The 13,355-nt window shown below is 44.6% G+C and overlaps 1 protein-coding gene across 3 annotated transcripts in view; it reads left to right on the top strand.

Moving 5' to 3' along the window:
• Positions 1 to 13,355, top strand: part of pdzd4 (PDZ domain containing 4) — a 50,874-nt gene that overhangs the window by 34,952 nt on the left and 2,567 nt on the right. For 2 of the 3 annotated variants that reach the window (XM_026154499.1, XM_026154497.1), the window contains exons 7-17: positions 949 to 1,047; positions 1,782 to 1,844; positions 5,291 to 5,392; positions 8,065 to 8,528; positions 8,633 to 8,819; positions 10,008 to 10,458; positions 10,644 to 11,058; positions 11,166 to 11,236; positions 11,414 to 11,760; positions 12,612 to 12,752; positions 13,026 to 13,138. In XM_026154499.1, coding sequence (XP_026010284.1) covers positions 949 to 1,047; positions 1,782 to 1,844; positions 5,291 to 5,392; positions 8,065 to 8,528; positions 8,633 to 8,819; positions 10,008 to 10,458; positions 10,644 to 11,058; positions 11,166 to 11,236; positions 11,414 to 11,760; positions 12,612 to 12,752; positions 13,026 to 13,138 — 2,453 coding nt within the window. The remainder of the gene's footprint in view (positions 1 to 948; positions 1,048 to 1,781; positions 1,845 to 5,290; positions 5,393 to 8,064; positions 8,529 to 8,632; positions 8,820 to 10,007; positions 10,459 to 10,643; positions 11,059 to 11,165; positions 11,237 to 11,413; positions 11,761 to 12,611; positions 12,753 to 13,025; positions 13,139 to 13,355) is intronic. The other variant, XM_026154500.1, reaches the window with a different exon arrangement.

Raw genomic sequence — 13,355 nt, 5'->3', positions numbered from 1 at the left:
TTTTCTTTGTTTCTGCTTCACTGGTTTGACTGTTTCCTCAGACAAATGACAGTTTGGTCATTAGAGAGGTCAGCAAAGTGGAAACGTCTTTTCCAGCTGGTATATCAGAGACTTCCTCTGTCATTCAGTTCTTCAAATTACAATCATTAGATAGCGTGCCCCCTTACTTACATCCTTATCTCCAGATTTAATTGCCTTCCTTGAATTTCATCCTTCATTTCCTTCCTAAATCACCTTCTCCTCTCTGTCCATTTCCTCTGTTGATGCCCTCCAGCTAAAACCAGTGAGGTGATTGCTGGATATGTGATGGTCTTAACTGGTCTTTACAAGCCTCATCCTATTATTGATGGTTTGCGGTGGTCTTTGAAGAGCGCTCACTTGCTCTGTCTGCTCAGTTTTATCCTTCAATAAGGTTTCTGTTCAAAGTCAGTTCGATCAGACATTTTAATCGTTTTTATCCCATTTCTCTGACCTCATTATCGCTCCTAACCTTTTTATTTGCCCTCTTGTTCCCCTCACAAACATGGATGCTCTCACCCTTCAACATATTTGTCACGTATCAATTATTAGCAAGTTCTGTGTGTCAGCGTATGAAATACAGTGAAAGAACAGACAACACAAACTTTATCTGATCAGGTCTGTGTGAAGTTTCAGGTTATGGGTCAGTAACTTTAGAAAAGCATTTGGGTCTCTGTTAGAGTGGATGGACTGAGAGCCTCAACGGTTTTTCAAATGTTCAGATACAAAGAACAGTGAGATTTTTCACAAGCAAGTCATGTTGGACCGTTTCAGCTTTACACTGAGCTGTAAAGGAGACGGGAGCCACTCAGATAATATTCATGATAATAACTGCTTCACACTTGCAGAATCAACAAACAAACAAAGCTACGTGAAGAGCTGCGAGGCTCACCAGGAAGCATCTAACAGTGTTACCTGTGTTTCCTGCAGGAGGTGGAGCTGTACAAGTCCAGCCAGCAGGAGAAGCTGGGTCTGACGGTCTGCTACAGGACGGATGATGAGGAGGATCTTGGCATTTATGTTGGGGAGGTAACAGGAGACAGGAACCTATCTTCTTTTAGCCCTTTATTTGAAAGTCATTAGTGCATTTACTAATTCACTCTCTAAACTCACTCTCTAGTAGTTTTTCTGTACATCATTTGGTAACACTTTATAACACGACCCTTGAATAAGGCGCAAGTACCCTGTACTTATGTGCAGTTTGAGGGCAGCAAGTCAGGCTTTTGCAGAAAACAATAAAACAAGTACACTGTAAGTATCCTGTAGTTTCTATGGTGTGCTTTGTGTTATGCAGTGACTAAGGTTCTAGTATCCTGTACTTATGATTTTACAGGGTACATGAGATGTAAAATGGGGAAATATTGCTTGATTTTCTGGAAATTTACCATGAAATGACCCAGTACTTAAAATTTTATTTTTTGTTATTATTTTATTGTTTCCTGTAAAACTAAAAACAAAACTGTGCATAATCACAGGGTACATGTGGTCTAACAGCGTAATTATTTTATTGTTTCCTGCTAAAACCTGACTTGCTGCCTGCAAGTACAGGATACCTGCGCCTTATTCACGGTGTTCTACAGTGTTACCGCTCATTTAATGCATCCATTTAATGACTTCATTCATTACTTCTTAGAACCAGCCTCTCCTAATTTCTATTAATTAGGCCAGCCTATAGTGACTTACTCATGTATTTATTAATTTATTATTAATGCATCTCTTTCCTAACTTATGAGGTAATGTATCACTTCTCTCTTTCATGCGAGGTTAATCCAAACAGCATCGCAGCCAAGAACGGACGCATCAGAGAGGGCGATCGAATACTGCAGGTACGCAGACTCAAAACAAAAGGGAGGTGATTAAGAAATACTTCCACACTTTCTACAGAGCACAGTTATTAATAAACACAGGTGTTGTTTTTAACTGATTTGAAATTTTGAGTTTCGTCCTTCAGGTAAGTCAAAAACACGTCCTCCAGAAATAAAGCACAAACGTGTCCTCTCCCAGATTTAATGACTGTGAGGGTTAAAACAGACTCAGATCGAACTATGTAAATTTATACCTGCGACCCCTGGGACACTTCTGTCCAATCAGAGCGAGCTGTCAGCAGCCCAGTTACTGCTTCCCTAAAAATAGACTGCCAGAGAGAAATGGTGGGGGAGACAACATGTCACCCTGCGCTTCCACCGCTGCTCCTGAAGGCTGTGTGCAGACACTCGGAGACAAAAGGTGAACTTAAATACAGCTTTAATGCTGAACTCCAAAAAGGTACCAAAACTAAGACTCCAAGGTAAACTTACACAAACAGAACACACAGCAAGATAAGGATAGATGGCGACACAGAGAAACACAGGGCTTAAACACACAGAGGGAGCAATCAGGGAAAGGGTAACAGGAGGGACAACAGCTGGGGCAACTCAGGCCTAACGAGACAAAGGAAGCACGACCAGATGCATTAACATGAGACACAGACTTTCAAAGTAAAACAGGAAACATAACACAGACTCACAGGCAGGCACTGCAACAAAGGGAACAGAGACGTAGACCGACACAGAGATACAGCAACAGAACAGAACCCGAAAACACAACTGTGACAAAGAAACCAAACGACTGGAAGTGATAAACAAAGCAAAAATCAAAGTCCAATAATAATTCAATTCTATTTTATTTACATAGCGCCAAATCACAACAAAAGTCGCATCAAGGCGACTTTCTTTGTCATTTAATAATGAACACTCAGAACTCTGGGTCGACGACCCAGGCACCCCAACAGTTCCTCTCTGTTTGTCAGAGAATGGAGACTGGCATAACACAGCTGGCAGTCAATCTTAATGTATCTCATTCTATAGTTCTTGTGCATGAAACGCTGTGCATATGAAACAGCTGCTCTAAAACACAGTGATGGTGAGACGCAGTAAAATAAAGGTAATTAACCTCGAGTCCAGACTAAAAAGGAACCAAATTTGAGTTAGACGTTGTTTGTAATCTGTTACAGAGTGAATATAGACTTAAATAACAAACAGTCAGCTCCTGCTGCCAACATGATGCAGGAAGGAGAAAGAAGAAGGTGTGAAAGCCTGATGTCAAGTTTTGAAATGTGAAAACAGGAAGAAGGATCCCAGAGAAGACGAGCGAGGACAGCTTCGTGCTTTAAGTGAAAACGGGACTCGCAGTAGGGGAATCAAAAAACAGGACAAACAGGAACTACAGGATAAGAGCAGACCAACAAAGGAAATGAGAAGGACACTGCAATCTGAAAAGCTGTCAAATGAAAATGATATAAATAGAAAAAACACAAACAAGTCACCTACAAACTCGGAGCTTAAAACGACCTGCTTGATGGCGTATTGATGCCCAGGCTGCCGTCACTACTTTACCAACCACTGTTAGGCTACCGTGAGGTTGGGCCGTCTGCAGGAGCTTTAAGCACATGGAGTCTGTGGCTGATCCGTTTCACGTGTGTGTGGTTCTTCATGCTTTACGGAGTGCTAACTAATGAAAACCTCACACTGAAGCTACTGTCTGCTTATCATTGTTGAATCCTTAATGCTGATTTAGATTTCCTCTTCATGGGAAACCCCCAAACTCCACAGCCTCATATGTGATACTGCACAGTGAATTCCCCGTACCTTCTGATTGGATGGGAGCTTACAGCCTGCCTTTAACGTTTTCTACTGTCGTGCCCATCAGCGCACAATGTGCTTTGAAGTAGCAGCCAAGAAAGGTGTAATTTAAGTCTACGAGCAGTGAACACCCGTGTGCATACCTGTGTGGATCAGCGCTTGTATTCAAATGGTTTCCACATGTAATGGTCTGCTAGAGGATGTAGGGCGCCATAGCCCCATCCCCCAGGGCATGAAGCAATTATGGAGGAGATCCAGGCCCCAGACATCCAGAGGCCCCAGAGTGTGAGAGCCCAAGGAGGACCACCGGAGGGGCATCCGTGCCACCCTCATGGGAAGGGCTGAGGATCCCCAGACGAGGCGTCACCCAGGAGCCACCGAGCAGAAGCTAGAGGGGGCTGCACCGGCGTGCCCGCCGGCTCTGCCAGCAGCCAGCTGTGCCAGAGTGAACCGAGCCGCAGGCCCAGTTCACTCTGCGGGAGGGCCCCCCGCACCCCGGAGGAGGCCTGACCGAGCAACAGGCGCCAGGCCCCTCCAGGTAGCCACCGGGAGTGAGCTGGTACATACCTGAGCGCCCTGCCCCGGACACCAAGAACCACCAACGCACCGACCCCTAAGGGCATCAGTCACAGGGAGTGTGGTGAGGGGAGACAGGCCTTGGAGGGCCTGGGAGTTCCCAGAGAGGTGGAGTCTAAGACCCGACCTGACATATAGACACAGACACAAACATGCATTCCCACCCTCATGCACACATATACAAACACTCAGCACTCACCCAACGTAAGGATTGACATAAATGGACATGTACACACAATCACACTCCCCAAACATACTCTATACCCCGGGTCCAGGTACCCTCGCTCCCAGAGGGGGAAACAGAACCCAGACCCAAGAGATGTTACCCTTCACCCCGGGGTGGAGGCAAGCAGACCGTCCCAGGCTCCGCAGCAGCAGGGAGGCCAATCGGACAGCTAACATCTCCTCCCAGCCCCCCCGCCCCGATGGCTAGCAGAGAACGGGGGTGTGTGAAGACCCCATACCTCCCTCCTATTATTTCTAAACCTAAGAGAACAAGTAACAGCATGAGAACATGAGTGCTGCAGATGGACGGGTGAAATTTCGGATTTTTACACCAAAAAATGTAAAGAGATACAAAATTCAAAATTCATTACATGTGACAAAGACTGAGTAGTAGTACTCTCAACCACTTTACTGTCTGAGGTGACTTAAGTGGAAGTTTAATTAAGCCTTTTAACATCTGACTGTTCTCAGAGTTTGCCTGTCAAAGCCAAATATGAATAAAATTTATCTTCCTGACATTTCTACTCTCAACCCGCCGACTCACGACCCTGTGAAAACAGTGTTGGGCTAAAGGTAAAGCTGCGATGTGATAAGAATAGAACAGCAGCACCATCACCATGGTAATCCTGCTGTGGACAGATGATGCAAGCACCAGTTCCCATGACATCCATCCCCACAGGGAGGAAGGCCCTTTAAAACAGATGTGCTGTCTCCCTACAAGTGTGGGAAATCCACCAGTGTGGGTATTTTAAAATAAGAAAACATTTAACAAAAGACTAGTTTAAAAAAAAGACAGCTACCTTTTTTATTCCTTCTAATGATTCTAAAATAACTCCTCTCTTCTCTTCCAGATTAACGGCGTGGATATTCAGAACAGGGAGGAAGCCGTGGCCATTTTGACCCGAGAGGACAGCATCAACTTCTCCCTGCTGCTGGCCAGGCCCGACATAGAGGTAGCAACACCATTCAACCAGCCTCCTAAAGAAGTGCACATACTTCTACTGATGAATACTAGTCCTCTTTAACACTGATGAAGGTCCTAACTGTGTTTAAAAACACTGAAGGGCACTAAATTGTCCCCAGAGGATGAATCCTACAAACTTTGATTCATCATCTATCCAGTCCCTCCTCGGTCTGTCCTGGTGTTGTGTCCATAATGCATCCTAGTCAGACTCTTCAACCACCTGAATTTGCTCAATAGTTAATAAAATAATCCTAATTCAACCAGTGTGTAAATAAATAAATGACAGTGCTTTCCTTCCTTTTCGGGAACAGAACAGGAGCTCTGTAACTTCAGGTTGAACACTGTCGCTCCTGTTTCATCACTCAGCTCGCCTGCAGCCCAGTTTACTAACCTACTTTCTGTCACTTGTGCTGCTGTGGGTGGCCGACATGAGAGGAAACCTTCATAAAAATCATATTCTAGTTCACAGCGTGCTTACAGTCCTGGTTTCCTCCAACAGGAACAATATGTGTTTGCTGCTTCTATCCACCAGTCTGTGACCAATGCAGATGGAAACCCAACAGCTGGGTTGACAGTAAATTGATCTTTTTGTTCAAATATTAAGTCTGGAGCTCTGGTGACCTTTCCTGTCTCGCTACAATCATGATGAAATACACCATATAATGTTTCAGGGTCACATGAATTAGGCAAAACCTTTAGTTTCCTTTTGATCATCACTGAGCTGTAAATGTATCAGCCATTGGGACACACACACACACACACACACACACACACACACACACACACACACACACACACACACACACACACACACACACAGCCATGATAAATGTCTCTGGGATGACAGCAGGTCCCACAGTGTGTCCATATCTGCTGACAGAGGAAGGACGGCAGCCAACCATATTCACACATGTCAGCTCAAACACACCTGCACATACATACTTATGGATGATGTTCACAGAGTGTGTGTGTACTCACATCAACCAGACGAGTGAGCCATCACTCAGTTACCAACACACACATTTATGACATCTGCATGTCTTCGTTTATGTTTTGCATATATCATGCATGCAGCAGTTCATTCCACCATCATGTAACTCGTGTGTAAAATCATGTAAAAAGCTTACGTAACAATAAAAGCATTCGAATCCACAAACATCCTGTTTCGCACTTCCTACTGTGGAATAAACAGCAACACGCTGTCAGCACAAACGATCACATGTCCAACAAACCTAAAAGCTCAAAGTGTTGGAAGTTCAGAGTGAGGTTTAAGAAAGCCACTGATAACAGCCGACTCCAGTTTATATGACAAAGAAAAGAGACGATCAAAACACAAGATTCATCTTTCTGGAAAATTCTAAGCAATATTTTCTTTTATTCAATGGACAAACTATGGCTGCTTTAGTTCTGACACCCATCTGTCTAATCAGAATAAAACATCTGGATGCTGCCGTCTGCACTACAGTTACTGACCATCACATTCCTGCAGATGAGGAGCTATTTACCTCTTGCCTCTGTCACATGCCGCAGGCATCAGTGCAAATATGAAAGCTTTTTATAATGACTGTATAAAACAAAGAATAGTAGATGAACACACCTCTTAAAATGAATAAAAAATAAATCAATAAAAAGATAAAAATAAATGATAAAAACAAAGAAAATCCCTATAAAAACTCGTAAAATGCCACAGGAGGGGAAAAAAGTGGGTTTCAGAGCTGAAAAGGGAAGAAATGGATCAACAGAGGAAAATGAAGGTGAAATATTCCTTCTGTCAAGATGCTCACAAAAAGTCCAAGCTCTTGTAAATAAAGGCTCATAGTGGATTAGACCCTCTTCAGTCCAATCACATAAAATACATTTTTAGACTTTAGGAGCTCTGAAATATCTCTCATTATAAATATTTACCATCTTCAGGTGGCCTTCCTAACCAGCTGGTTTCTGTACTTTTCAGCAGAGACTATTTTCCACCATGTTTTTATCCATATGTGGGTTTTGAGTAAGTCGCTGGGCCACAACACACTTCAGTGTTCATTTAATAGTTTTTAGCTAACAATGAGAATTTATGTAGACAGTGACAAAACAACCAAGCCTCTGAAAGCGTGAGGGTTTAAACACACACACACACACACACACACACACACACACACACACACACACACACACACACACACACTCAACAAATCAGTACTGTGTGCAGATTTTAACAGACGACAGTACAATGTTGACATTAGTCAAAGTCAAAAAATCAATTTCATAAGGAAACACTGATGCATGAGCTCTCTAATAAGAAATCTGCAGCGTCAATAAAGCACATTAAAGTCACATGAATTCATTTTTCTTGTCAACAACAAACCTGTTACAGCAGCTCCCACAGAATACTCCCATTATAACCCAAGAATGGAGCTGGCAGCATGTTTCTACTCTGTTGTACTGACACTAGTGGGGAAATGTAACTTTTAGCTCTCTGTACTCAGTGATGTGTGACGCTGTGCAGCTCCTGTTAACCCTCAGCTACAGTCTGCACACTGAGCTAACACTCTGTGCTGAAAATCGTTGCCTAACCTGAGAAACTGTTACAAAAGGATTTGTCTCGCTGCAGCATGGCTCTTGACCTCTTTAGTTCATTTTCACCTGGACTGGCTTGTGTCTCTTTGCTTCCAGAATGAAAACCCCATCGATCCAGAGGAGGACATGGAACTGACTCTAGAGGGAGCAGACTTTCCTTCAAACCCACACATTTCATGCTCTCTCAACTCCTCTCATAATACTGGCTACTACCGCCTCCACCAAGGAGGAGAAGGCAGGTCATCCTTTCCTTTAGGAGGAGCAGGGGGAGGCAGAGACGGTGAGGTGGAAGATGAAGAGGATGAAGAAGGAGAGGACGGCGAGCGAGGAGAGAAGGACGACAAAGAGCCACCGGTCCCCCTCCCTCCTCTGCTGAACTTGGCACCTCTGCTGTCCAACAGCCAGGAGCTGGACAGCGGGGTGGGTCGGACAGATGACAGCACCCGCTATGAGGATACATCTGAACATGACCTGCTGGGTGATCAGACCAGTGCCTGTAACACCAACACCACCAACACACCAGGCAGCACCAGGAAGTTCAGACCTGGACCCAGCCCCAGGTACCAGAGAAAGAAAGTTTATTCAAATTATTAAGAAAAAAATGACAAACTCACAAGCTACAATTTGACTTTAAGTGTTTTTCTGCTCATATTTCTGTACCCAGGCCAAGTCCTAGACCAAGTCCTGGCCTCGGTCCCAGCCCTGGGCATGGTCGAGGAGACGTCACCCCTCCTTTCCTCCACCTGCGCGATCTCCAGCTCAGCTCTGACTCTCTCCCAGGTCTGGACTGGGGAGCTGGAGGAGGAACAGCAGCAGCAGCATACAGTCCTCACCACCATCACCACCATAAGGTATACTAAGTTCAAATCCTATTAGGTGATCATGTTGTTGACTTATTGTCAATAAATAAAAAGCTCTAACCCTGGTACTATCCACTTTGTCTGAAAACAGTCACATACATCAGCACAACTGTGCAGCCACAGACGGTTTGTCTTACCCTGGAGACCACGATCATTTGTCAGGTGTTTGTAAAATACTTCTGCAGGAAACAATGGGCTTGAAACTGAGTACCACTGACATGGATCAGAGTACTCTGATGGACTCCTGCACTGTTGGCTTTGGGATTTCTATGGTGCATTATGAAATGAGCAGCATGGAGGTACAGCAGTTACTACTTTTGCCTTACAGCAAGGACGTCCTGGGTTCAAATCCAGTCTGTGTGTTGTTTCCAACAGTGCAAAGTCATTTTGGGGTTTAGGTTAACTAGTTTCATTTTAAACTGACTGTATGCGTCAAGAATGTGTGTAACATGTGAGTGTGAATGGCTGACTACTCTGTGACAGACTGGTAACCTGTCCAGGATGTGCTCTCACTCTATGGTAGCTGGGCCCCGAGTTGTATAAGCGGAAGAAAACAGATTTATAAAAACTGCAGAATAATAAAATGTTTCTTTAAGATGTCCCTAATAATGCAGGCAGACTCTCTGTGGGATGTACTGCATGCTCAGCTGTGACGCTGCACCAGGAAACCCTCAAAGCTGTTATCTGAAGTGGTACTCTTGAGTTGTTTCATAGCAACAAGCCATGGGACCAACACTTCCACTGAAATGGGAATGCAAAAGCAAACACCTACCAGTGCTTGTCAGATATAATGGTACTCTGTTACCAACCATAATGCAGCTATGAAGGGAATTCTATCTGTCATGTCAGAAACATCTGAAGCATTTCTCTGACATTTAAGTTGTGAAGCAGCTGACAAACTACATGTAACACATCTCAGCAACATTTCCTGAGATCTGTCATTGGATACACCATTGATTTAGTATTTAAAAACATACTAATAAATGTTTCTGGTAGATTATTTTGCACTGAAAGGACCCAAACCCAGACTTTGTATTTTGGGTATCCTCAGAAAATATGAAATCATTCTTCATATTTATCATGAATAAAAAAGCTGATTGTCAATACATGTATTTGTGGTTACGCACCATCATAGTTAATGAGCTCTATCTGATGTTACACCTCATGTCCAACCTGCAGCATTACCACCACCATCACCAGCCTCTGACAATGACCATGATGATGCCGGGCCTGACGGAGGAAGAGTGCCAGCGTTACCAAGAGCTGTTAGAGATCAAATATCAGTATGAGAGACATTTGGAAAGACGCCGGAGAGAGCTGGAAAAGGAAACCACTGAAGCAGAAGTTAAAGGCCGAGAGGAGGGGGACGAGGCAGCAGAGGAAGCTGAAGGCACAGCTTCTGAATCGGTAGTGGACGTGAACAGCAAAGAGATGCCAAGTGAGCATGAGTTGGCATTGATCGAGGAGGAGCTGCGCCACCTGGAGTTTAAGTGTCGCAACATTCTCCGAGCACAAAAGATGCAGCAGCTCAGGGAGAGATGTCTGAAAGCCTGGATGATGGAGGAGGAGACGGTGGCAGGTGGAGCGGGCCGACCAGGACCCTCTGAAGGAGGTAACAACCAGCACCAGGGTAGGAAACAAATAACATCCGGACGTCTTTAGGAAACATGTGAATTATGACACAGAATTATACTAGGAAAAAAACTGTGGTCATGAAGCCATCATTTATGTATCCAGTTTACTTTGGTGTCATTAGACAAAGCAAAGCAGTTTTGATTTTTAACAGTTCATTCATTTCTATTTCTGAACTTATAGATTTGCATAACGAGGATAATGACGATCCTCATCACCACGAGTTGTCAGCCATCAACGAACTCCCGGAGCGCGAGCGATCGGATGACAAAGACAGCACCAGTGCCTACAACACCGGAGGGGAAAGCTGCCGGAGCACGCCATTGGTCAGCACCGAGCAGATCCCGCCTCTTCAGGAGGATGAAGATGAAGGAGGCAGACGCATGACCTCTCCACCTCCGCTCCTCCCCCTCAGTCGCCTCCCCCCTCTAAACTCCCCCCTCACGCCTCGATGTCACAGGAGGGACCGAGACAGAGAGCGGCGTCACTCAAACCTCAGCTGCTCCTTCTCCCCGAGCACCTACAGGAAGTACGAAACCTCCAATGGAAACTTTGCAAATGGCTCAAGCTCCACCCCCTCTACGCCTTCAAAGTTCAGGTGTTGGTTTTGCTGCAATGAGCGTTCTTTCTATTTCCATATGCATATTGACCTTTGTGATATGTTTTAATAATAGTGGATATTTTGATGTATTTTGCCTTCATCAGATCTCTGACCAGAGAAACGGGGTCAGCTTCTAGGAGGGGTATGGCTGATGGAGGGCGGAGCTCCAGAGCAGGTATAATCTTTCTCTGTAAGCATATCGGGGTCATTTTAAGAGCCTTTCCACAGGTTTATAATGAAGAAACAAGCATATGAGCTAAAGAACACTTTCCTTTAAACTGATGTTTGTGGGTAACGTGCAAAACTTCTTTCTGGTTTTTGATGATCATTTCCATCACTTCTATGACTGCAGGTGGAGCCCCCTACAGGCCTGAAGGTGGAAGTGCAGAGTCGAGCCCCTATTTCACCCGGAGGCAGCACAGACACAGCAAACCGTTAGAGCGCTATCAGAGCTGCATGACCCTGCCCTCCGAGGGTCTGGTGGACCCCCTGGACCGAGTGAGAGACAGCGGCAGGGCAGACGGGGAGGAGAGGGGGGTAGCCACAGGCAGCAGTGGGCCGGCAAGCCCCAGGAGTGTGAACAGCGCCCCCTGTGGCCTGGAGGACCACCGTGCAGGTGCCTCACGGTTAGGACTGGCCTTACCTCTTGGACTGACTCACTCATCACCAAACGCGTCTCCACAGCGCATGGAGTGGAAGGTAAACGGTGCAATAACACTGAAGGGAAAAGAATAAACTGGTGGAGTAGCTGCAAAATGACCAGTCCAGCATATCAAGGGACTCATCACAGGTTCCTCTCCTACAAGGCTGGATATCATTTGATGTCTGAGAAAACCCTCTGGCCTTAATAACAACTACAAGATTGTTGTTTTTGATTATGATCGCCAGCAAAGAGATTAATTGTTTCCCTGCTGTGTTTTTATTCTTTTTGGTGGTTTCTTTTTTTCCTCTCAGCAGGTGATCAAGCAGGTTGTCAGTGTCTGTTCTCTCTCCATCCTCCTTCTGCTCTATTTTTCTTTTGCTCTCCTTCTGTTAACTCTCTTCCCAACCTCTCCTCCCCCTGTCTTCTCTGTTCTAATTGTAATAAGTCCAAATGAAAACAATAAAAATAAATAATAACAATAATAACAAAGGTCAAATAAAATATGTCAGTCAAGTGGACCAGTATAGCAAAAGCTGTAACGGTCTACTTGATTGCTACAGTGCTGGACGGGACATTCAAAAAAATCTAAAAAAGAAATTAGTTGTTCATCAAAATGATACAGAAGCCTCTGTGGCCCAGTTTAACATGGTTCACTACTGTAAAGCACTGAAAATGATGTCAAGTGATTTACATGATTTTCAGCTAAAGACAACTGAGCTACTGGAGCTACGTAATCAATAGAAAATAAACTTTCTACATTCAGCTTAAAGACTCAAGGCTGAAGAAAAGCAAGAGATCCAACAGCAGCATGCAACAACAGAAACATTTCAAACCTTCCAGAGAGCTGAAACTTTAAATGTCTGGTCTTCCGTTGACATGAGATGCTAGGTGTTCTTTTCGTGTCCAGGTAAAGATTCGCAGCGATGGGACTCGTTATGTGGCCAAGCGGCCGGTCAGAGATCGTCTGCTGAAGGCCAGAGCCATGAAGATCCGCGAGGAACGCAGCGGCATGACGACAGACGACGACGCTGCCAGTGAAATGAAACAGGTAGAGTCTGCAAACATTAATGACAACATGTCACTGGACTAAAAGAGCTGAGATTCAAACAAAAAGTATGTCCAGTATGTGCTGTTACTTGTTTTCTGACGAGCAAATCTCGATTCATCGCCACAAACATGCTGTGACATCATTTTCAACTGTCATTAAATCCTAGTTTACATAAAAAGAAGTACTTTAGCCCTTATCTTTTGCTTCTGAGCCCAATAAACATGACAAAGTCTCATTAAACCAGCTTTAAACTGGTTTCTGTCCTCTGCACAGGGTCGATACTGGAGCAAAGAGGAGAGGAAGCAGCAGCTGCTGAGAGCTCGAGAGTACAGAAGAAGAAGAGAGTTCATGATGCAGAGCCGCCTGGACTACATGAGAGGAGACAGGTACGGGGCGAAATCTACAACGACACCCCAGAAGTTCAGTCATTATTACAGATGCAAACATAAAAGGTGCCACATTTATCCTCAGAGTATGAAGTTCATCACTGTCAGAAGTCTTTTCAACTGTCGTCTGTCGGAAGAAATGATGGTGTTGAAATGACACATTTACTTTTGACTAATGTTTAAAACGTTGTGGTGTGCCATGTTTACCCACCTCTGT

This window comes from Astatotilapia calliptera, chromosome 20, assembly GCF_900246225.1.
Source record: "Astatotilapia calliptera chromosome 20, fAstCal1.2, whole genome shotgun sequence".
NCBI classification, from domain to species: domain Eukaryota; kingdom Metazoa; phylum Chordata; class Actinopteri; order Cichliformes; family Cichlidae; genus Astatotilapia; species Astatotilapia calliptera.
This window is presented reverse-complemented; position numbering and strand designations above follow the sequence as displayed.